Source organism: Pseudophryne corroboree, chromosome 10, assembly GCF_028390025.1.
Source record: "Pseudophryne corroboree isolate aPseCor3 chromosome 10, aPseCor3.hap2, whole genome shotgun sequence".
In the NCBI taxonomy this organism is placed as follows: Eukaryota; Metazoa; Chordata; class Amphibia; order Anura; family Myobatrachidae; genus Pseudophryne; species Pseudophryne corroboree.
Genome location: NC_086453.1, coordinates 36,010,651 through 36,032,786, shown reverse-complemented (window position 1 = coordinate 36,032,786; position 22,136 = coordinate 36,010,651). Strand labels below are relative to the sequence as shown.

Sequence of the window (22,136 nt, the reverse complement as noted above, 5' to 3'; positions counted from 1 at the left end):
GAGATCATGTGATCTCCCAGCGCCGCCCCTGCCACGTCAGTAGTAGCGTCACCAACCCGGCAATATGCCGGGTTGGTGAGCGCTGCTGAAAGGGGGCTGTAGCATGGGTCGCAGCCGTGTCGGGCGACACGGCTGCGACCCGTGCTATAGTGGAAAAGGGGTATAGATCTCTGACAATCGGCTGATCTGCAACCAATGCTGTGTGTTTGTCTGTAGCCTCTGTGAGTGGCCAATCCTGCCAGCTGTAACATTTGCATATTTTCACACAGTCACTACATACAAAGTCTCAGCTGCTAATGCAATAGCATACATCTCTGTATATGGCTCTGTGACCACTAGGGGGCAAGCAACACTGGGTTACACTTGTACAGTAGAATTTCTACGTTCATGGAAAATTCACATACAGTACTATATGACTCACCTGTTTGCTGTATTCAAGGAAACAATGCTTAAATATTTATGGAAGAAATTTGCTGTATTTTCCAGTGTCTGTAACCTCCCACCAGCAGTTCTCCGCCTCGGAGTTGTTAAAGCATAAATAAGGAGGTGACTTTGAGACTTCACCTCTTTCTTCTATACATTAGTTCCCATCACTGACTCATAATGACTTCTCTGCTAGGATCCCTGCTTATTCTTTCTGCTCTGACTGCAACAGGTAACTATTCCACAGATATACTTTTATTATTATTATTATTATTATTATTATTATTATTATCTTTATATTAATAATGTAAGTGCGATTTTTATGAGAAACTTATTTTTATGAAGCCGTTGTCTGAGCACTGCACATATCAAATGAAAGCTCTTGGGCGTATATTTACTAAAGGTCAATTTTGATATTCAGACGATTTGAGGTTGATTTTAAATCGATTTTGTGTGACAGGTATTTACTAAAGTCAAAATCGACTCAAAGTCAACTGAAATAGAACTACAATAGAACCTTCAATTCTTTAATATAGAGTTCAATTCCTAACCCATATTTACTGATAGTCGATTTGAAAATTGACCCAAACATCGACCCAACATCGATTCAACATCGACCCAACATCGATCTAAAATCACCATTTTCAATAGAGCTATCAGAAACAGTTCTATTTTATTTTTTATTTTTTTAATGTAGAATTGTGTGAAACCTCAATATGCTGGAAAAGACATGGGCGAGAAACACGTGCGGCTCTAGCTGCATAAATCATGGTATTGAAACGCGCAGCAATGATTTTTTTTAAATCGTGGATATGCAAATTAGCGCAGGGGTGAAGGTATTTTTTGGGTAATACAGTGCATGTGACTTTTTTTGACCAATAGAAATGCTTTTGTCTATTTTGGGTTAATTTTGTGACTTTTTTTTACCAATATTTGGGCGATGTTTGGACATTTTTATCAGTTTTTGGGTTGATTTTTGATGAATAGAACACTTTTAGAACTTCAAATAGAACTCACATCACACAACAATTTTTAAAAAGAACTGAAAATCAATTTTTAGCAAATGAGCTACTTGGAATAGAACCACTGTAGTCGATTTTGTCATGATGTTGGTTGTATTCTGGTCAATTTAAAATAGAACCAAAATCGAATTTTAGTAAATATACCCCGTCATCCGTAGATTTGCATAATTATATTGGCATTGTGATTGGTTGCTTTGTTTCAGAGTTATATGGCAAAACTTCTGCCAGCCAATTACAATGCATCACCGTTGTGCTCTGGAAAATGTGACCTGCTGGATGATCTGGAACATGTGACCTGCTGGGTGGTCTGGACAGTTATGTGCAGCCACCCAATAAGCAATGATAATACTGGGAATCCACTCCTATGGAGGTGAAAAGGGGTAAAATGTTCTGCCCAGCAAATCTTTGCCAGGCTGAAACAGGGCGCATCAGCTAGTTATTATTTTTATTATTATTCTTTATTTATATGGTGTCACAAGGATTCCACAGCGCCTAAAAAGATTGAGGGTCAGGTACTGTTTGTGGTCTCATTCTTTTCATAAGAATGGGAAGGATGCAGAATTTCAGCTATATTGGCCTTCGGCTAAGTACTCCCCAGCACGTAAGCTACAAATGCAGAGAAGCAGATCAGGAAGCTGCAGAGCCGGCACCACCCGCCCCAGAAAATGTAAAATTGTTGAAACACTTTTTTTTTGTATTTTATTTCCTTTATCATTTTTTTAAATTGATTTACAATTCTATTATTGATGTGTTCACATAAATTTGCAGTATAATTGCTGACACATACAAACATGCATTATGAAATCAGACCTACTGTATGTTATCATGGAGCCTTCGGTTTCGAGTTAGAGAGACTCCCGCACCAGATTATAGATGAATGATATTATATAGGGAATATTAATGGCATAACAGTTTGTGTTGACCAGACAAATATTTCAACATATGTGTATTTAAGTGGTGCTGCTTGTTGATTTAAATGTACATATAGAAATATAACAAGAAAAAAGGAAATCAACTTCTATTAGCAGCACTCTTTCCCTTCCACGAGAAAATTAATTCTTCTTTAATAGAAATAACATATTTATAATTTTATTTATAATCTTGTAAAAATAAAGAAGTTCCAATACCCATATGTGATGTAGATAACTTTATTGTCATCACATATGATGTATTATGTGTCCCCTTATTTTTGAGGGGTCATGTAGAGTGAAATATAAAATTATTAGAGACAGAAAAACGTGTGAAGAAGAAATAATAAATTTACGTGAATAAATTTAAAAAAAAAAATTATTTAAAAGCTAGTACGCTGTCTTTATTCTGTAAATTAGTCTAATACCTGTGATTTAAATTTATGTTCCTTATACCCCTTTTCCACTTACGAGCACGGGTCGCAGCCGGGAGCCTGACACGGGAGCTGCCCCCTGCTGCGACCCGTGCTCGGCCCCTTTCCCATCAGCAGTCACAACCCGGCATATGCCAGGTTGGTGACGCTTCTAGTGACGCGGCAGGGGCGGCGCAGGCAGATCACATGATCTCCCAGCGCCGCCCTTCCATACAGTGTAAATGGGAGCCGTGTCGCATCGACACGGCTCCCGTTTACACTACAACCCTACCCGGATCAGTCCCGTGTCCTACCCAGGTAAATAGCCGGGTAGGATTCACGGGTCACTTGATCCGGGTTTACCCTTTTCCACTTGCAAAAAACACGGGTAAATGCGCGCCCCCGTGCATTTACCCGTGTTTTTTGAGCTAGTGGAAAAGGGGTATTAGATAACCACTGGCTGCTTTTGCCAGTGATATTGTAGGAGGGTTACAAATGTAACAATGTTTGCATGATGTTGATACAATTCTGGGTTCAGTAATCAAAATGCAACATTTGTTGCTAATGGATGATATACTGAAAGTGTTTGAAGCCAAACTATACTGTGGACTGTGTTCCTATCCAAAATTACTGGGTAGTGTTAATTTTTCCTGCTTTCTATATATAGGATAATCCCAGCTAAATGATGCACTATTAATCTCTATTGTCCGCTTCTTCCAGCTAGGTTTCTGAGGAGTGATAAATAAAGGGGTGTAGTATGGTATGCCGGCGGCCGGGCTCCCGGCGACCAGCATACAGGCGTCGGGAGCCCGACCGCCGGCATACCGACAGTGTGGCGAGTGCAAAGGAGCCCCTTGCAGGCTCGCTACGCGCGCCACGCTATTTATTCTCCCTCCAGGGGGGTCGTGGACCCCCACGAGGGAGAATAGCTGTCGGTATGCCGGGTGTCTGGATCCCAGCGCCGGTATACTGTGCGCCGGGATCCCGACATTCGGCATACTGAAGACCACCCAAATAAAGAGCAGAGCCAGTTCCTTGTCACTTTTAAAGGTCCCCCCCACTTGATATTTTGAGCAGACTTAAGTATAATTGCTATTTCTTCCTCATATATCCATGCGCTAGGAATATTTTTTCTTTCTCCAATAATGCAACATGAAATGTGTTCCTGCTTTAAATCGTATATATTGAACACTGAGTAATCTCTGCTTATCTTAAGCTGCTGTTGTCTCTAATTGGCTTACTGTATTAAAGGAAATAAAATACAAAAAAAGTGTTTCAACAATTTTAAGATTATAAATAAAATTATAAATGTTATTTCTATTAAAGAAGAATTAATTTTCTCGTGGAAGGGAAAGAGTGCTGCTAATAGAAGTTGATTTCCTTTTTTCTTGTTATATTTCATCATGGAGCCTTCAACAATGGCTGGACATTTAAACTGCTAATGTCTTTCACAAAGGACCAGTTCTTTAGGACATGTTTAAAAGCAGCAAGTCAAAGAGATCTGTTGTTGGTCTTAATTACCTATATTGTGTGTGCTGGGGAAAGACTGACAGAGAACCGATTCGGTGACTGCATTTTCACTGCGGCACTGGGAGCCATGCTGTCCTGAAGCTGCCCTCTTGTGTAATCCATAAATTAAGACACAGTAGATGACAGCTCTAAGTGTTGCAGGAAATAGAATTCCTAGAAGTACTCAATTTTTTGGCTGTCCGCATTACTTTCCTTGTTGTCACAGAGGATCAAAAATGCATAGTCAGCAAGGGCGTAGCTGCCATAGGTACAGGGAGTGCAGCTGCTATGGGGCCCAGAGCTGAGAGTGACCCACCTTCCCTTTCACAGTTACATGTGTTATATACAGGGTGTAGCTACCATAGGTGCAGGGAGTGCAGCTGCTATGGGGCCCAGAGCTGAGAGGGGCCACCTTCCCTGTCACAGTTATATGTGTTATAGACAAGGGCGAAGCTACCATTGGTGCAGGGAGAGCAGCTGCTATGGGGCCCAGAGCTGAGAGAGGCCACCTTCCCTGTCACAGTTACATGTGTTATATACAGGGCTGTAACTACCATAGGTGCAGGGAGTGCAGCTGCTATGGGCCCCAGAGCTGAGAGGGGCCACCTTCCCTGTCACAGTTACATGTGTTATATACAGGGTGTAGCTACCATAGGTGCAGGGAGTGCAGCTGCTATGGGGCCCAGAGCTGAGTGGGACCACCTTCCCTGTTACAGTTACATGTGTTATATACAGGGCTGTAACTACCATAGGTGCAGGAAGTGCAGCTGCTATGGGGCCCAGAGCTGAGAGGGGCCACCTTCCCTGTCACAGTTACATGTGTTATATACAGGGTGTAGCTACCATAGGTGCAGGGAGTGCAGCTGCTATGGGGCCCAGAGCTGAGAGGGGCCACCTTCCCTGTCACAGTTACATGTGTTATATACAAGGGTATAGTTACCATAGGTGCAGGGAGTGCAGCAAAGTTCTTGCTACGCCCCTGGTAGTCAGTGATGTTTGGTTCCCAAACTCCTACTCACCTGGCATTCCACCGACACATAGACAGGGTGTGAATAGGTTCCATCTGGCTCCTCACGTGACGCGCCGCTGCGCACATTTTCGCCCATTATGGTGGGTAAATATCTGTTTATTTGTGGTTACATCTTTATTTGCCACATTTAAAAATAAAGAAGGTTTTTCTGCAGATCTACTGTAGCCAGCCTCATCCAGGCTGCAGCTATTGGTACACGCAGTAGCGTGCAAGTACATGGGCACCCATGTATAGTCGCACCCGCAGCCCATAGACTGTTCACTGTCTAGTCGCTGGTGGGAATATTTGCGGCCGGGCGCACGTAGTCGCTGCCGCGATGCGTTTATGGCAATGATAAAGCCGGTCAGATCTTTATATGCTAACATCCCGCAGAAAGTCACTGTGCAAGGTTCCGACAGAACCTCTCATATAACTACATCTGCTGCTTAATCAAATTCATATTGCATTCTGGGCGAGAAGTATGAAACCTTTGAGAGATAAAGTAGAGAAAGATAAAATACCAACCAATCAGCTTCTAACTATCATGTTTCAAATGCAGCCTTTATAGTGACAATTAGAAGCTGATTGGTTAGTACTGTATCTCTCTCCACTTTATTTCTCTCCAAGATTTGATACATCTCCCCCTCTATAAGCAGAGTGACTGTAAGTTTGCCATTATCACTTACTCTGCTACAACTCTTCATAGTCAGGAGGGTCAAGATAATTCGCAGCCCTCCATGCCCCAGTAGAACTCGCTCGGTTCTTGCTGCAATATGGAATATAAAATATATCATCAAATAATTCAATATTTTTCTAATTATAACATGGAAAGAACTGTAGACAAGTTATATAATATACAAACAAATTCAGGTATTGCGGATTTCAGCATACTGCGCATGCGCCAAAGAGTGATATCGGGTTCTCAGCATGCCGCAGATCAGTTTTGCGCACACAAACAGAAATTGCTAGGGCGTATGGACTGATCTGTCCGTTGACGCAGCACACTATCTGTGAAAAGGGCGTTCTGGCCGGTGACCAAGCGAGCGCATGGAACTGTTGTGGGAATGTCATGGGAGTGTCGTGGGTATGTGTGCCAGCCAGCACTAATACTCAATCACAGTACGCCAATGTACTGTATATTGGACACCTGTTCCAGATGAATCTTTTGCACCCAACAGTGATGGATGAGGCTTGCAAATGCAGTCATAGGGATTTTTAGTAATATCTCCTATATAATAGCCCAGATCTGTGACTTTGTGACTCTTTTGCTAACGCTGGGCGGAGTCACAACACTGGGCGGAGTTAGTCAAATGAGTCATAGATCTGGCCAAATCTATAGGAGACTAGGAGCAGAAGCAGATGGTATGGGCATGGCACAGGCAGGGGTGCATACCTCCCAGCTTTCTTCAGGCAGACAGGGGTGCATACCTCCCAGCTTTCTTCAGGCAGAAGGAGGGACACACGTGCGGCGAAAAGGGGGCGTGGCTTCACGGGAGGGCCCCCGTTTTTGTCATTGAGGGGGCATGCCCAGCGCTCTGTGAGCTGCTGTCATGCCTCCAGGGGCGGATTATGAGTCCGGGGGGCCCAGGGCACTTGAGACAGGGGAGCCCCATCTCATTGCTGTGCCTGCTGTGGGACTGGGGGCGTGGCCTAATCGCGGCCCGCGTGGCCACGCCCCCATATGCAAATTCCGGGAATTTTGGCCCCTCAGCTAGGGCTAAATCCAGAGGAGGTGGTCGCTCCCCCCTACACACCCGCACAGGCAGAAGAAAGCAGGGAGACTGCTGCCTCCCTGCAACACCACAGACCTGCCAACACGCAGCAGCGTGTGCTGACTGTAGCACAATGCTGCCGCTGTTGCTGGCAGGACGGGGGAGCTTCTGAGCTGGGACAGAGCTACTCCAGCCGGGGGCCCCCCTAAAACTGTGGGGCCCACGGTACGTACGCCCTGCCCCCCCCCCCTTAATCCGGCTCTGCTGCCGAAACCCCGGGACAGTTGGGAGGTATGGGGGTGTGTGAGGGGGTATGCCGTACAGACAGACGGGCACCGGCTCACTGTGTACTTGACCCCCCACATCAGCATATTCAGCAGGGTCTCTCTGGTGCGGAGGAGCGTCACTTTCTAGCACGCTTCTTAGCTGCAGTTTTGTGGGGCACCTGCTGCTGTGCAGGTTCCGTACTGCCTGTTATCTCCAGCCACGGCAACCCCACCGCTAGCTGCAGCGCTGCCGCCCGCAGTGAGGTGCGCCCAGCTCCTTCACACACTTTAGCCGGCGGGCAGCGCTGCAGAAGTCCACGCTGCTTGCAGTCTCCAACCCCCTCCTCCCTCCAGCCGCAGTGTCTCCTGGGAGCTAACCAGTCACTCCCAGTCTCCCCTTACCACAGTGCCCGGCAGCTGCGAGGTCCGCGCCACGTGCATGCTATGACCCCCTCCTCCCTCCAGTCGCAGCGTCTCCTGGGGGCTAACCAGTCACTCCCAGTCGGTGTGTAACTGAGGGGGAAGGGGGGATGCTGATGGGCAGAGGAAGCAGGACTCCAGCCTGAGAGAGTCAGCCATGCCAAGTCTCCACCAGCAGCAGATACCAACAGGTTGGAGTGGAACAGCAGCAGCCAGCAGCAGTAACTCCGGTAAGACACATCTGTCTGTCACCACTGTTTTGTCCCTAATACCAATCTTTCCCGTGCCCTGTGTTCTGTCATGTCCCTGTCACCCCTGGCCTTGCCCTGTCACCCTTATCCAGGCCCTTTCACCCTTATGCTGGCCCTGTTACCCCTGTCCTGGCCCTGTCACCCCTGTGCTTGCCCTGTCAACCCTATACTGGCCCTGTCACCCCTGTCCTGGTCCTGCCCCCCCTACCCTGGCCCTGTCACCCCTATCCTGTCCCTGTCATTTCTGTCCTAGCCCCGTCGCCCCTGTCCTGGCCCCGTCACCCCTGTCCTAGCCCCGTCACCCCTGTCCTGGCCCCGTCACCCCTGTCCTGGCCCCGTCACCCCTGTTCTGACCCTGTCACCACTGTCCTGGCCCCGTCACCCCTGTTCTGACCCTGTCACTCCTGTCCTGGCCCTGTTACTGCATGCCCTCCAACTACCTTTTTGGCAGGTACAGTACCCGTAGCGCCTCCAGACCCTTCCTCAATGCACCACACCTCCGCACCTTCCCCTCCAGCACATGCGGCACTCCACCCCTCCCCCACACGCTGTGCCTCCAGACCCCCTACACCACCCGTGGCTCCCACTCCTCTGCCCCTCCACCACCCACAGCACCTCCAGACCCCCTCCAACATCCACCCCCCATATATGTCTCCCCCCACACCTGCCCCCCACCACCCACAGCATCTGCAGACACCCTCCTCCATCTGCGGTCCCCCCCACCTCACCCACCCATGGCATCCCCGCACCTGCCCCTCCACCACCTGCAGCGCCTCCGGACCCTCTTCCCCATCCGCCGCACCACCCGTACCTGCCCCTCCCCTATCCACGGCGCCTCCGGACCCCCTACCCCACCCCCGGCACCCCCGCCCCTTCCCATCCCACAGCACCTACGGAACCCTTCACCCATCCGCAACATCCCCGCACCTGCCCCTCTCCCACCCGTGGCACCCCTGCCACTTCCCCAGCTACAGTGCCTCCGGACCCCTCCCCCATCTGCAGCCCCCACTCCTCTGCCCCTCCCCCACCCGCAGCACCTCCCGACCCTTCCCCATCCGGGCCTCCCCCCGTTTCTGCCCCCCCTCCACCCGCAGCATCTACAGACACCCTCCCTCATCCGCAGAGTCCCCCGCACCCACTACATTCTGTACATCGTGCCCTGCAGGTGCTGTTCGCGCCATCACAAGGGGCTGCGCCTCCTTCACCATCGCACACCCTTTCATTGTGCAATATTTAACCACTAACAAAGGAATGCAGGTAATACTCCATATAATACAAATATTGAACCCCAGAAAGGCATGCAAGGGTAAAGGGGGCGTAGTACCTTGCAACGGTGTGAAGAGCGCCCGTAGGGCGCGATGAAGCACCTAGTATATATATATATATATATATATCTGTATTGTGATGTTATCTCCGAACCAACTATAAGGAGAAGGAGGAGACTGTTGTCAATCACCTACAATTGTATTCAACGCTAAGAGCCATACTGCTTAAAGTGTGGAATAACACATCTCCTCTGTATCAATATTGATTTTGAAGTTATTATGTCTTTTAATAAATTTTATATGTTGGAACATGTTATTACTTTGTTTTAAACATCGTTAACCATTCAAGGGTTAAAAAATTGGGTGTTGATACGACCCCCTGGCGCCGATTCCTCTATTGTTGTATATATATATATATATATATATATATATATATATATATATATTTTGGACCATGTGGGGAGGCTGTAATCTCTCCCACCCCAGTGACAGTTTTCACAGATACCACCCCGTATGGGGCACCCCTATTGTCGGGGATGACAGGAGCAACACTACAAGCTGCACACTGGTAGAGGTCTCTACAAGGAACCGGTCCAGTCAAGTGTTCTGGGGTCTGGACCGTTCTATTTTTACCCAATCCCATAGTCTTCCCTTCTCACTGTGCATGACTCAGAATCACACGGAAGTGTAACCACACCCATAACTCTCCTACAAATCATCACAGTACAGTGCAATCGCTTTATCACTGCCCAGTTCACGCCTTGAAAATCACATTTCATATATCTTATTAATGCCTGTACTGTATCTGGTTGTGTATTCTGTAAAGTGCTGCATACCCTATGTTGCACAATAATAGATAAAGGCTAAAAATAAGAAAACGAATGAGAATAATTGGAATCTTAATAATTTGTTACTATTCCTTATATTTTATTAATTATAATTATTATTTACAATATACAGTATGTGTGAGTTGACATTACTACATGTTTGTATATTAATGTATATTGTGTTTTCTGTTTCAGGTTTTTCCATTACATGTTACAATTGCTTAAATCTTACTGGCACCGCCTGCAATCAGCCTACAGCGACCTGCGCCATTGGTGAAGTCTGTGTCGCAGCATACTCTGTAGTCACAGGTATGTCAGTAGCTGGATGGTGAATTGTATGTCATGGTGATGGGTATTGATTATAGTGGGTGAAGTTACATAAAGATGTCCGGCGCTATCTATTATAACTACAAAGCGCAAACGCTGCCCAAATAGGAACAAACATCCAGAAATAATGGGGCTGATGCACAGTTGGTGGCAGATTGGGCATGAATTAAAAATTCGCACAAGAATAGCATTTTTCCTCCCATACATAGAGCTGGACACATCTCTACATGTGAAGCATCAGTGCTGGGTTCTCCCGCTGCCCAGGGTCAGGAGCGGGATCAATATGAGATCCCGGCCTTCAAAATACAGATGCCTGGATTCCGCTGATTAAAAACCCAACAGGGGTGAGTAAGGGGTGTTCTCCCCTCTCCACACCCCTAACCCTCCCTACCCGCAGCCTAACCCTAACCTCCCCCCTTAGTGCCTAACCCTAACCACCCCCCTCAATGTCTAACCATAACCTCCCCATTAGATCCTAAATCTAACCCCCATCTCCACTGCCTAAACCTAACCTCCCCTCAACCAGTAGCCTAACCCTAACCCTCCGAGGGGGGTGCCTAACCCTAACTCCCCCTCCCCGCAGCCTCACCCTATCCCTCCGTGATGCAGCCCAACCCTAACCCTCCGGAATGCAGCCTAAATCTAACCTCCCCCCCATGGCTTACCTCTCCAGAGCCGCATTGTCTCTTCACTCAGCATCTCGGCTGTCGGGATTCCAGGCGCCGAGATGGTGCACCCATTCTGGATGCTGGTGTCGGCATTCAGAATCGTGTTGGGATTCTGTCGTCGGCATGCTGACTGCCAGGATCCTGACTGCTTCGCTCAGTAGCATGTGGCATGAAGCTTCACTATGCATGTGCAAAAAAGATGGCACTGCATGTGCGTCACCTTCCCCCATAGCCTCTTGCATCAGCCCCCTCTCTGCTATCTCAGAGCTGAGGACTTAAAAGGTGGAACAGCAGCTGTACTAGATGACCTGAGAAGCCAAAAAAAAAACCTACTGCTATGCTTACTGGATTTACCTTGTTTCAATGGTCCTAATCCTCAGTAAAGAAGGCCGCCATCGGGGGGGGGGACTATGGGGACTGGAGTCCCGGGCTCTTATAGCGAGGGGGGACCACCCCGTGCTTCTACTGCCTGGAGTGCTGCACCGGGCTTCGCAACAACAGTGGGCTGTTGCGCAGAGAGGACTTCTTAGAACAAGCCTTCCCTTTGCATGAGCTCTCTGTGAATCATTCCTGCAGGTCCACAATGCTCCACCTATAGGAGTGGAGAGGTGTGGCAGAATCTTTTTTTTGTGGGGGGGGGGGGGGGCTGTCTATTTTGTCAGTCCCGGTCCCCACAACTTCTGATGGCAGCCCTGAAGGTGAGCATAGAGAGCTGCATTGTACTGTAGTAGGTGCAAACTATTGGCCTTCTTCAGACTTGGATACAGCCGCAGCATTTGCGTGCACGGCCGCGTCTAAAGGGTCTCCAAATGTGCAGTGGCTATAGTGCGCATGCGCCACCCATCACTATGCGATTGCATGCCAGAAGTTATTGAGGTAGCCACTGTTGGGGAGGGGTGTTAGAAAAGTGGAGTGTCACTTCATGTTGTTGGAGCTGGGACTGAGGACATGTGAGTGGACACTATGCCATTGGACATACAGATGAGGGCAAACCTTTGGGATGCCGACCGCCGGCATTTCACCTGCTGTCTGGATTCCGGCATCAGTATCCTGAAAGTACGGATCCCGACAGCCGGTAAATGGATCATATCCTGCCGCTAGACAGCTCCCAGTCACTGCTGGTTCCCCGCTCTCTCTCATCCCTTGTCCAATACTTCTGGCATGACAGGGGATAGCAGATGAGGGGTGACAGCTAGGCGGTAACGATATCTTCCAACTTACAATTTAATCACAGTAAAAGTGGTTGAACAGCGGTTCAACCAGACTCGTGCCCCATGTGTCACTTCCTGCCCCCTGCATTGGCTCTCAGCACACCATCATCGCCCCCTTTGTCTCTCAGCACACCAACATCTCCCCCTGTGTCTCTCAGCCACACTATATCCTCCTTGTGTTATCTTTCAGTCATTCCATCACCCCTGCGACTCTCAGCCACACCATCATCTCCTCCCTGCATCTCTCAGCCACACCATCATCTCCCACCTGCATCTCTCAGTCACATCATCATCTCCCGCCTGCATCTCTTAGCCAGTTCATCATCTTCTGCCTGCGTCTCTCAGCCACACCATCATCTCCCCCCTGCGTTGTCTCTCAGCCACACCATCATCTCCTCCCTGTGTCATCTGTCAGCCCGAACCATCATCTCCACCCTGAGTTGTCTCTCAGCACACCATAATTTCTCCCCGTGTTGTCACTCAGCACACCATCACCTCCCCCAGCATTGTCTCTAAGCGCACCATCACCTTGCCCTGCATCCTCTCTCAGCACACCATCATGTCCCCCTTGCATTGTCTCTCAGCACACCATCACCTCCCTCTGCGTCATCTCTCAGCACACCATCATCTCCCTCTTCACGTTGTCTGTCAGTACACCATAACGTCCCCTGTGTCGTCTTTCAGCAACACCATCATCTCCCGCCTGCATCGTCTCTCAGCCACAACATCATCTCTCCCCTGTGTCATCTCTCAGCCAAACCATTATCTCCCCCCTTTGTCTCTCAGCCACACCATCATGTTCCATCTGCATCTCTTACCATCCTCCTTCACTCTGTCTCTCAGCCTCCCCCTTCAATGTGTCAAACAGCCTCTCCCCTTCATTCTGTGTCTCTGTGTGCCCCCCTCATTATGTGTCTCTCTGTGCCCCCCTTCATTCTGTCTATATGTGCCCTCCTCCCTTCATTCTCTCTCTCTCTGTTTCCCCTCCCCTGTTAACTGTCAGCTGCTCTCACTTTCAGTCTGTCAGCCACCTTCTGTGTGGATGAGTTGGCAGATGGTCACCATGGCAGGGTTGATGCAGCACCAGGGAACTTCTTCCTGGCAAGACAGGGATCATGACATCACGTGGTGCTGGCATTGCGCTCCCGGGAGGTGCAATCAGCGGTGACAGCGCAGTTCCGAGTCTGTGGCGGGCAGTAGGGTAAATGAATTAATTGCTGTATCCAACCAATTTCTGGGATCAAGTACAGCAGCAGAAAAGATAAAGGTGGAATTTATTTCCTAATACCTACCAATGGGCCTAATTCAGACCTGATCGCAGCAGCAAATTTGTTAGCAGTTGGGCAAAACCATGTGCACTGCAGGGGGGATCAGATATAACATGTGCAGAGAGAGTTAGATTTGGGTGGGGTGTATTCAATCTGCAATCTAAATTGCAGTGTAAAAATAAAGCAGGCAGTATTTACCCTGCACAGAAATAAAATAACCCACCCAAATCTAACTCTCTCTGCACATGTTATATCTGCCCCCCCTGCAGTGCACATAAGGGGTCATTCAGACCCGATCGCTCGCTAGCATTTTTTACACCGCTGCGATCAGGTCAGAACTGCGCATGCACCACAATGCGCAGGCATGTCGCATGGGTACAAAGCAGATCGCTGCCCAGCGATGGATTGTGCGAAGAATCTGTTCGCACAGGCGTTCGCAAGGAGATTGACAGGAAGAAGGCGTTTGTGGGTGTCAACTGACCGTTTTCTGGGAGTGTTTGGGAAAATGCTGGCGTGTCTAGGTGTTTGCAGGGAGGGTTCCTGACGTCAATTCCGGCACCAGACAAACTGAAGTGATCGCAGCAGCTGAGTAAATCCTGGGCTGCGCGGAGACTGCACAAAATCTGCTCGCACAGCTTGGCTGCACATGCGATCGCACACTTGCAAAGCTAAAATACACTCCCCTATGGGCGGTGACTATGCGAACGCAGGACTGCACAAAACAGCTAGCGAGCGATCAGGTCTGAATGAGGGCCATGGTTTTGCCCAACTGCTAACAAATTTGCAGCAGCTATCAGGTCTGAATTAGGCCCAATGTACAGTATAAAATGAAAGTATCTGCTGCAGTTATCCAGTGATGTGAAGTGGTGATCCTTACACAATAATACTGTATCTTCTGATATTTATGTCTAGACACATTTAGGTAATTATTTATACTGTGATTGTGATGTCATGCAGGATTACCAAGTCACAGATGTATAAGAGGCTAAATCAAATGTATGGTGAGCTTTACAGCGAGTAAGACACACTACTATTTTCACCTTTATATATGGTTTAACCCATTGCTTCTAGTGACTATCCTTTAATGGGATCCAGTCTGAAGATCGACAGTGTCTAGGTCGACAATGTTTAGGTCGACCACTATAGGTCGACAGTCACTAGGTCGACAGGGTTTCTAGGTCGACATGTGCTAGGTCGACAGGTCTAAAGGTCGACATGAGTTTTTCAATTTTTTTTTAATTTTTTTGAATTTTTTCATACTTAACGATCCAAGTGGACTACGATTGTAACGGTAAAGTGTGCCGAGCGAAGCGGTAGCGGAGCGAAGGCACCATGCCCGAAGCATGGCGAGCAAAGCGAGCCATGCGAGGGGACGCGGTGCACTAATTTGGGATCCCGGTCACTCTACGAAGAAAACGACACAAAAAAAAAAATCCTCATGTCGACCTTTAGACCTGTCGACCTAGGACATGTCGACCTAGAAACCCTGTCGACCTTCCATCCATGTCGACCTAGTGACTGTCGACCTATAGTGGTCGACCTAAACATTGTCGACCTAGACACTGTCGATTTGATGAACCACACCCCCTTTAATACCTGTAACATGTTAGTTAGGAGCTAATTGGCTGGTACTTTATCTCTGTCTACTTTATCTTAATGTTAATCCAAGGCTTTAGTAAATAAACCCATAATCTCTATACAGTTACCTAAGAAGCAGCACATGTATAATACTATACGTGAAAGAAAACATCTATAGAGAAAAAATATCTATATAAAAAAATTATATAGATTTTATATCTTTTTTAAGGGTATTTGATATATAAGTATAAATATAAGGATATTCTCCTTACATATACTTTTTTATTTTTTTATTTTATGATTGTTTAGAAATGTCTATACAAATGCAAATTTAATATCAATGTACTAGCACAAATGTTGTTACAAATGTAATAAATGATTAATATGTTTGTTGTGTGGTGTGAAAAAAACTGTAATATATATATATATATATATATATATATATAAATATAAATATATTTAAAGTAGTTTGTACCCGGCACTCCTCAAAGGGGATATAATAAATACTTGCTGCGGTGCCCAGTAGTAGCACTAACCTCATATGGTTTTGCAAGGATCGGCGGCACAGGGACAGTACATCACAAGTCCCTGACGACGGGGTGTGTCCCCGAAACGCCGTTGGAACAATTAATTTATGCCTTTTTAAAACAACTTGAGAGACTGTCCGAGTGCCACCGATCCTTGCAAAACTATATATATATATATATATATATATATATATATATATATATACTGAAATGTGAAAGGTGGCCCACAAGCTGGAGTCTGAGTCTTTCTTTTAGTTATACCGAGTGCCTCCATTGGAGAATATATATATATATATATATATTCTATGGATTGCGTCAAATATTAAGCCTTTCCTCATATGCTGTACACAGGAAGTTCTCCCTCCAATCAGTACTCCTTATCATGCGGCTCAACTACTAAATGTAATCTAACTGGAACTTGGACCTTTACCGGTGGGACAGTCAAAACGGCGACAACATGTTGTAACAACGATAGCTGCACCCCAACTCTTCCAACATGTAAGTGTCTACAGCAGGGTTTAGTATCCCCCTTTTAATTATATTAAAATGCTTCTCAGATGTGACTCACAAAGATAAAATATACTGTTCAGCTTTTACCTGAGGTTCCACTGCAATGTATCACTTCCTCACCCCACTGCAGACAGCTAAAGCCACTGCCAAATTTTTTAAGCCATAGCCATGGTATGGCTGCGTAAGCAGACTCATCGCCACCATGTTTCCGATCTCAGATAGCGCAGACAACATCATCAGCTGTCCCCGGAAACGGCAATGACATGTCTGCGTTTCCTGGTGCCCTCCACCCCCCAGCGCTGCGCTGCCGCTCCCGGGTGCCCGCCGCACGTCAATCATGATGCAAAAGCATCTTTCGGGATGTGATTGCATAATGATTGATGGCACACGCTCACCGCGGGCACAGCACCTGCGCAGGTGGATGAAAATCGTCCGTCTGCGTCAGGGTCTGTATAAGGCCCTATGGCCAGTGTCCAATTATCCTATCGCCGGGGGCTATCCCCGAAAAGCCAGCGCAAGCCACAGCTTTTCAGGCAGGCAAAATAAAATCCACTATAAGTGGCGGCTTTTCAGGGACACAAACGCAAAAACACACATTTCACTGATCCTGTGTGTTTCCATGCGATAATTGATTTCTTTTTCATGCGTCTTATTAGGATTGGGCAAAAAAAAAGTATTGGTGAAACATCTGGGAAAATTGCCAATGATTTTTCGCCGTAATTGGATTCTGATCTTTATATGTGTATATGGGGAATTCAAGTCAGAGCAGAAAATGTTTAAAATCCTGCTGCTCTGGGTTTTCCTATTCAATTAGAGGAGAGAAAACGAGACACACCCCCAAAGCAAGTCTGATTTTTCATAAAATTGATTTCCATGGAACTTGCTCTGACACCCTTGCAACCCCCCCCCCCCCCCCCCGCATACACATCACAGCACCCATGACTAATTAAATAATTGGAAGTTTCCAATTAGCTTAATTAGTCTGTAATTACTCATCTTCTGTAGTGGTCTTCTTCATCCAGCATCAGGGCCCGGTCATCTGCAGTAGTGTGAGTGTGAGTGTAGCCCCCTCTCCAGTGTAAAGATGGAGGGGAGCCACGAATACCACCGGGCAGGTAAGTATTATTATTGTTTTGTTTTTCTTACTTGCACCACAGGGTTTTCAGAGCTGAAAACCTTGCGTGCATTTTTTAAAAATTGGATACAGCATGTATCAGGAGCGCACAAACATATGGTAATCCAGTATTGGGTGCAAGGTTCGTGGGTGTTTTTGTGGTCAAAACCTTACGCCAAATTGAATTCCCCCCTAAGTGCCTGATAGTCACCTCACTATCACTACTTAGTACTGGCCAATACATTTCTAATACTTTCTGCGCCTGTGCATCTAAATATAAATACGGGTGTTATTCTGAGCACTGCTGTAAGGTGCCTAATATCCTTGTGTACAAGTATCTCTAAGTTCTACATATAACCTGCAGTTGTGACTGTGAGGTGCTGCAAGTAAATGATGAAGGTATAGTAATAGATTAACTAAAATGACCCAGATGTATTGAAAAACTTTTTGTTTATTAAAATAATGGCAAGAATATATGACACATAGGGGGATATTCAATTGTTTGAAAAGTCAGTTGGGTGTCTGTTTTTTCCTATCTAATACATAGGAAAAAACAGACACCCAACCGACTTTTCAAACATTTGAATTCCCCCCATATAGTGCAAAAAGTCACTTGAGAATCAGTGTACCTCCAGACAGTAGTGGGAATAACAGTACAGTTAACAATCCCAAGTGGTGACAGAGTTACAGGACAGCGGTGGGAGCTAGACAACCATATATAAAAAGTTAAACTTTCCCTAGAGAGTAGTAATGGCGGACTCGGTCATTACGTTTAAGAATAGGCTAGGTAAATTCCTAATGGATAAGGATATACAGGGTTATGGTGGGTAAATCATGCACTATAGTAATAAAATAAAATAATAATAATAAAAAAAAGAGTAATTGACATAACGGCTAAACATTCACCACAGTTATAATTAGTCATAAAAATATTACAGTGTAGCAGATCACTAACAGGTTGAACTCAATGGACAAATTGTCTTTTTTCAACCTCAGAAACTATGTTACTATGTTACTATGTAAAACTCATGGGCAGTACAGATGGTGCAGTGGTTAGCATTACTGCCTCACAGCACTGAGGTTGTGGGTTTGATTCCCACCACGGTGTGGCGTATACGTGTGGTAGGGAACATAGGTTGTAACCAGGACCGGATCTAGACCTTGTGGTGCCCAGGGTGAAAAAATAGGGGCGTGGCTTCATGGAGAAGGGGCGTGGTCAGTTATGCCCCCCTGTAGCTGTGCTCTCAGTAGTTGTGCCCCCTGTAGCTGTGCCCACAGTAGTATTGCCCCCAGTGTTGTGCCCCCAGTAGTAGTGCCACCTGTAGAGTTGTGCCCCAAGTAGTATTGCCCCCAGTACTGTGCCCCCTGTAGAGTTGTGCCGCTTAAAAAAAAAAAAAATGAATACTCACAATCCCCGCTCCTGCTTCCCGACCGCTGCTGCCATTCGTCTCCGGCCGCCGGCGCCGCTTCTCAGATCTATGGGAGAGACATAAGGACGACTCTCCCATAGCACCGCATAGACACTAGCGGTCAATTATGACCACTAGCGTTTATGTGCCGCTCCCACAATGCAGTGCGGTGCGCGATGACTTCTTCGCACACCGCACAGCACTGCATCTACACAGCACCGGGCGGCACCAGTAGCGGATCTTGCCATGGTGGTGGCACCCTCTGGGAGGCGGCACCCCAGACAAAAATCCTGCTTGCCCGTAGCAAGATTGACTACTGGTTGTAAGCTCCACTGAGACAGGGACTGATGTGAATGGGCAAATATTCTCTGTAAAGCGCTGTGGAATATGTGTGCGCTTTATAAATAACTGGTAATAAATAATAATAAATAAATAAGACCCCCCCACCCCCACCCCCAGAGAAAAACAAACAAAAAACAAGTAACTGGTTTAGTGAACACACAATCATCTATTATAGCTGTAAAACATGGAGAAACCACGTATATAATAGATGTACATTATGCTCTGTCAGATCCAATATATATCAATGCTTTAAATGATATTTGCATGATAAAAATGTACATTCATTCATCACAATGTACCGTATAATATTTTTTTAAAGTGCCAACCCAGAGCACCCAGACGAATAACGTGACATGTAGAACCTGTGCATCGAACACGGCCTATTGCTACACCGGAGACACGTTGGCGTGCACTGGATCAGAGACTATGTGCGGTATTCTGTCAACAGTGCTAACAGGTAACAACATTTCATTTTTTAAATATTCATGGGTCTTTTTAATTATACAACAAATACTATATTGTGTTAGGAATATGTTTGCTGTATGTTAATGTTGAGAACCTGGAAGATTATTATCCAGAAGCATCACAATTCATGAGTTCCTCATTCCTACTCCACCATTGGTCAGTTGTACACACAACAGCCATCCAATCAGCTTTATGGACACACTTAAGCGAGTGAAGTTATTAGTCACTCTTCTAGGGTCACCCATGGGCTGTGACATGTACATCTTACTATGTATATTGGGGGTCATTCTGACCCGTTCGCTCGCTAAGTTTCAATGCAGCAGAGCAAACGGTTCCCTTCTGCGCATGCGCCGGCGCATGCTAGATGGCCGAAGGCTGTAGCAGGGATACGATCGCCTCTGCCTGATTGACAGGCAGAGGTGATCGCTGGGCGGGAGGGGGCGGAATGGCGGCGTTTGGCCGCCATTTCATGGGTTTGGTCCGGCAAACGCAGGCGTGGCCGGACCGAACGGGGGGCGGTCCGCAGCAGCTGTGTGACGTCACACGCAGCCGCTGCGGGCCGGGGAGCGATGAGTAGCTCCCAGCCAGCATGCTAAAGCTACGCTGGCCGGGAGCTACTCTTGAAGTGCAAAGGCATCACCGCTGTGCGATGCCTTTGCACTTCTGCGAGGGGGGGCCGGCTGACATGCGGGGCGAGCTAGCCCTGTGCTGGGCGTCCCCCCGCATGTCAGGGAAGAAGACTGTAGCTGTGCTAACTTTAGCACAGCTACGATCAACACGGAATGACCCCCATTATACCAGTCTTTTTCAATGTAGCAACAGTTAAAAATATAAAACCTGAGAAGCCTTAGTTTTGTTTTTGTTTTTTAATGTAATGGGAGAGATGGTGCTTTACCTAAAATGTATGCTAGCAGGCCTCGTCCAGAGCTTTGCTGAGTTTTCCGGTATCCGGTCTATAGATCTACGCTAAAAAGATCTACAGTCAATAGGTCTACCACTAATGGTAGACATGCATGAGGTCGATAGGGTCAAAAGATCGACATGTAAAAGATAGGGTCAAAAGGTCGATAGGGTCAAAAGGTCGACACACCTTTTTTTTCTCTCAACTTTTTCATACTTTACCATCCACGTGGACTACGATTGGGAATAGTAACCTGTGCTGAGAGCAGCGCTAGCGGATGGAGGTACCTTGCCAGAAGCTCGCTCGCCATGCTAGAGGGCGTGGTACACTAATGGGGCTTGTTTGTGGCAGAAAAGTGACAAAACACCCAAAAAAGCAAAAAAAAATGGTGTCTACCTTTTCTACTCTCTTCCTTTTACATAACGGCCTTTTGACCTTGTTGACCTAATGCAAGTCTACCATTAGCAGTAGACCTATTGACTGGCTCTATTCTAGGACACTGGTTTAGTATTGAGTTTACTCACACCCACTTCCCAGTTCTGGTTGTGCCTGGACATTTTACAATGCCAAACAGTTATCCAAGGTGTAAAGCTGCACATTCTAGTCACATTCGTTACTCACTTTAAAAAAATGTATTTTATTTTTTCATTGAAATCCCATGACACGGACTGTGGAAATAACAGCGTACTCTTTCTCCCACAGGAACAACAACACAATCTACTGCCATCCGTGGCTGTACCACTCCAAGCTTCTGTGACACACTCGGTACGGGAGTTTCTTCTTTCAGTGGATTGAATGTTGTATTGACCACGTACTGCAGCAGTGGAGCGGTCGGCATATATGCCGGGTTCTTCAGTTCCGCATTAACTTTACTGTTGACAAAATTCCTAATTTAGAGGAAATACAAAAAGAAAAGAATGACGCAAAATGCCTTCATACAAAAATACACAGTTATGCAATTTTGCTGAGACTCATCTATATATATATATATATATATATATATATATATATGATGTAATTGCATGTTGATGCTTGAGACACGATGTTACATTATTAATCACATCATCATGCTGTTGATACGCCAGTCATCATTATCATCTTCTTGGGTTTAAGTATATATGTAAATTTCCTCATCTGGTCTTTGCACAAATACAGGTTGTTGGAATGTCTGCTTTGTCTTTCCACCAAATTTTTTATCAGTTCACCCTTTACTCCTTTTTTGCATGAAGTCAGCGGACGTGCAGGATACCGGGCGATCTCGGATGATTTTTTAAAGGGGCAATCATTAACAAGTCATGGTTTAGCACTGTAAATGATTGCCCCTTTAAAAAAATGTCCGAGTTCATCTGGCATCTTGCACGGCTGCTGAACTCGCACTTCATTACATCTCACCCAGGGTGTTAGTAAAGGAAATTCAATGATTAGAGTTAAGTTTTTACTACTGTTTTACTTAGGGAGCATTTTGTAAATTGTATTTTTGCTCCATACTTATATGACATTAATATTATGTGATTTACATTTAAAAAAAAAAAACAATATTCAATGAGTAATGACAAAATTATTATATTTTAATAAATAAATAATAAAAGAAAACTAAAAAAAGAATGAAGAATGATAATAAAAAAATAGTCAGTGAGAAATGTTATGATTTTTTTAAAAACAAAATATTCTTTAACTGTTCAGATTTATTTTCTGAAAACCCAATGCTACGAAGAGACGTACAAAATAACTGACTGATATAAGAATCACCTGAAGAAGAAAAAAATATTTGTTAAAAATACCATTTGTATC

At 46.1% G+C, this 22,136-nt stretch overlaps 1 protein-coding gene across 1 annotated transcript; it reads left to right on the top strand.

The window, feature by feature from the left end:
- Nucleotides 1-495: 495 nt before the first annotated feature.
- Nucleotides 496-21,635, top strand: LOC134966962 (phospholipase A2 inhibitor NAI-like). The gene is made up of 5 exons (XM_063943972.1): nt 496-655; nt 10,221-10,334; nt 15,956-16,102; nt 19,299-19,436; nt 21,048-21,635. The coding sequence occupies exons 1-5, from the start codon at nt 604-606 to the stop codon at nt 21,239-21,241; spliced, it is 645 nt and encodes a 214-aa protein (XP_063800042.1). The 5' UTR covers nt 496-603; the 3' UTR covers nt 21,242-21,635.
- The last annotated feature ends 501 nt before the right edge of the window (nt 21,636-22,136 follow it).

Coding starts and splice junctions, on each gene's coding strand:
- LOC134966962 (XM_063943972.1), top strand. CDS start 604: ATGACTTCTCTGCTAGGATCCCTGCTTATTCTTTCTGCTCTGACTGCA. Junction 16,103..19,298: donor CACCCCAACTCTTCCAACAT/GTAAGTGTCTAC, acceptor ATTTTTTTAAAG/TGCCAACCCAGAGCACCCAG. Junction 19,437..21,047: donor TCTGTCAACAGTGCTAACAG/GTAACAACATTT, acceptor TTTCTCCCACAG/GAACAACAACACAATCTACT.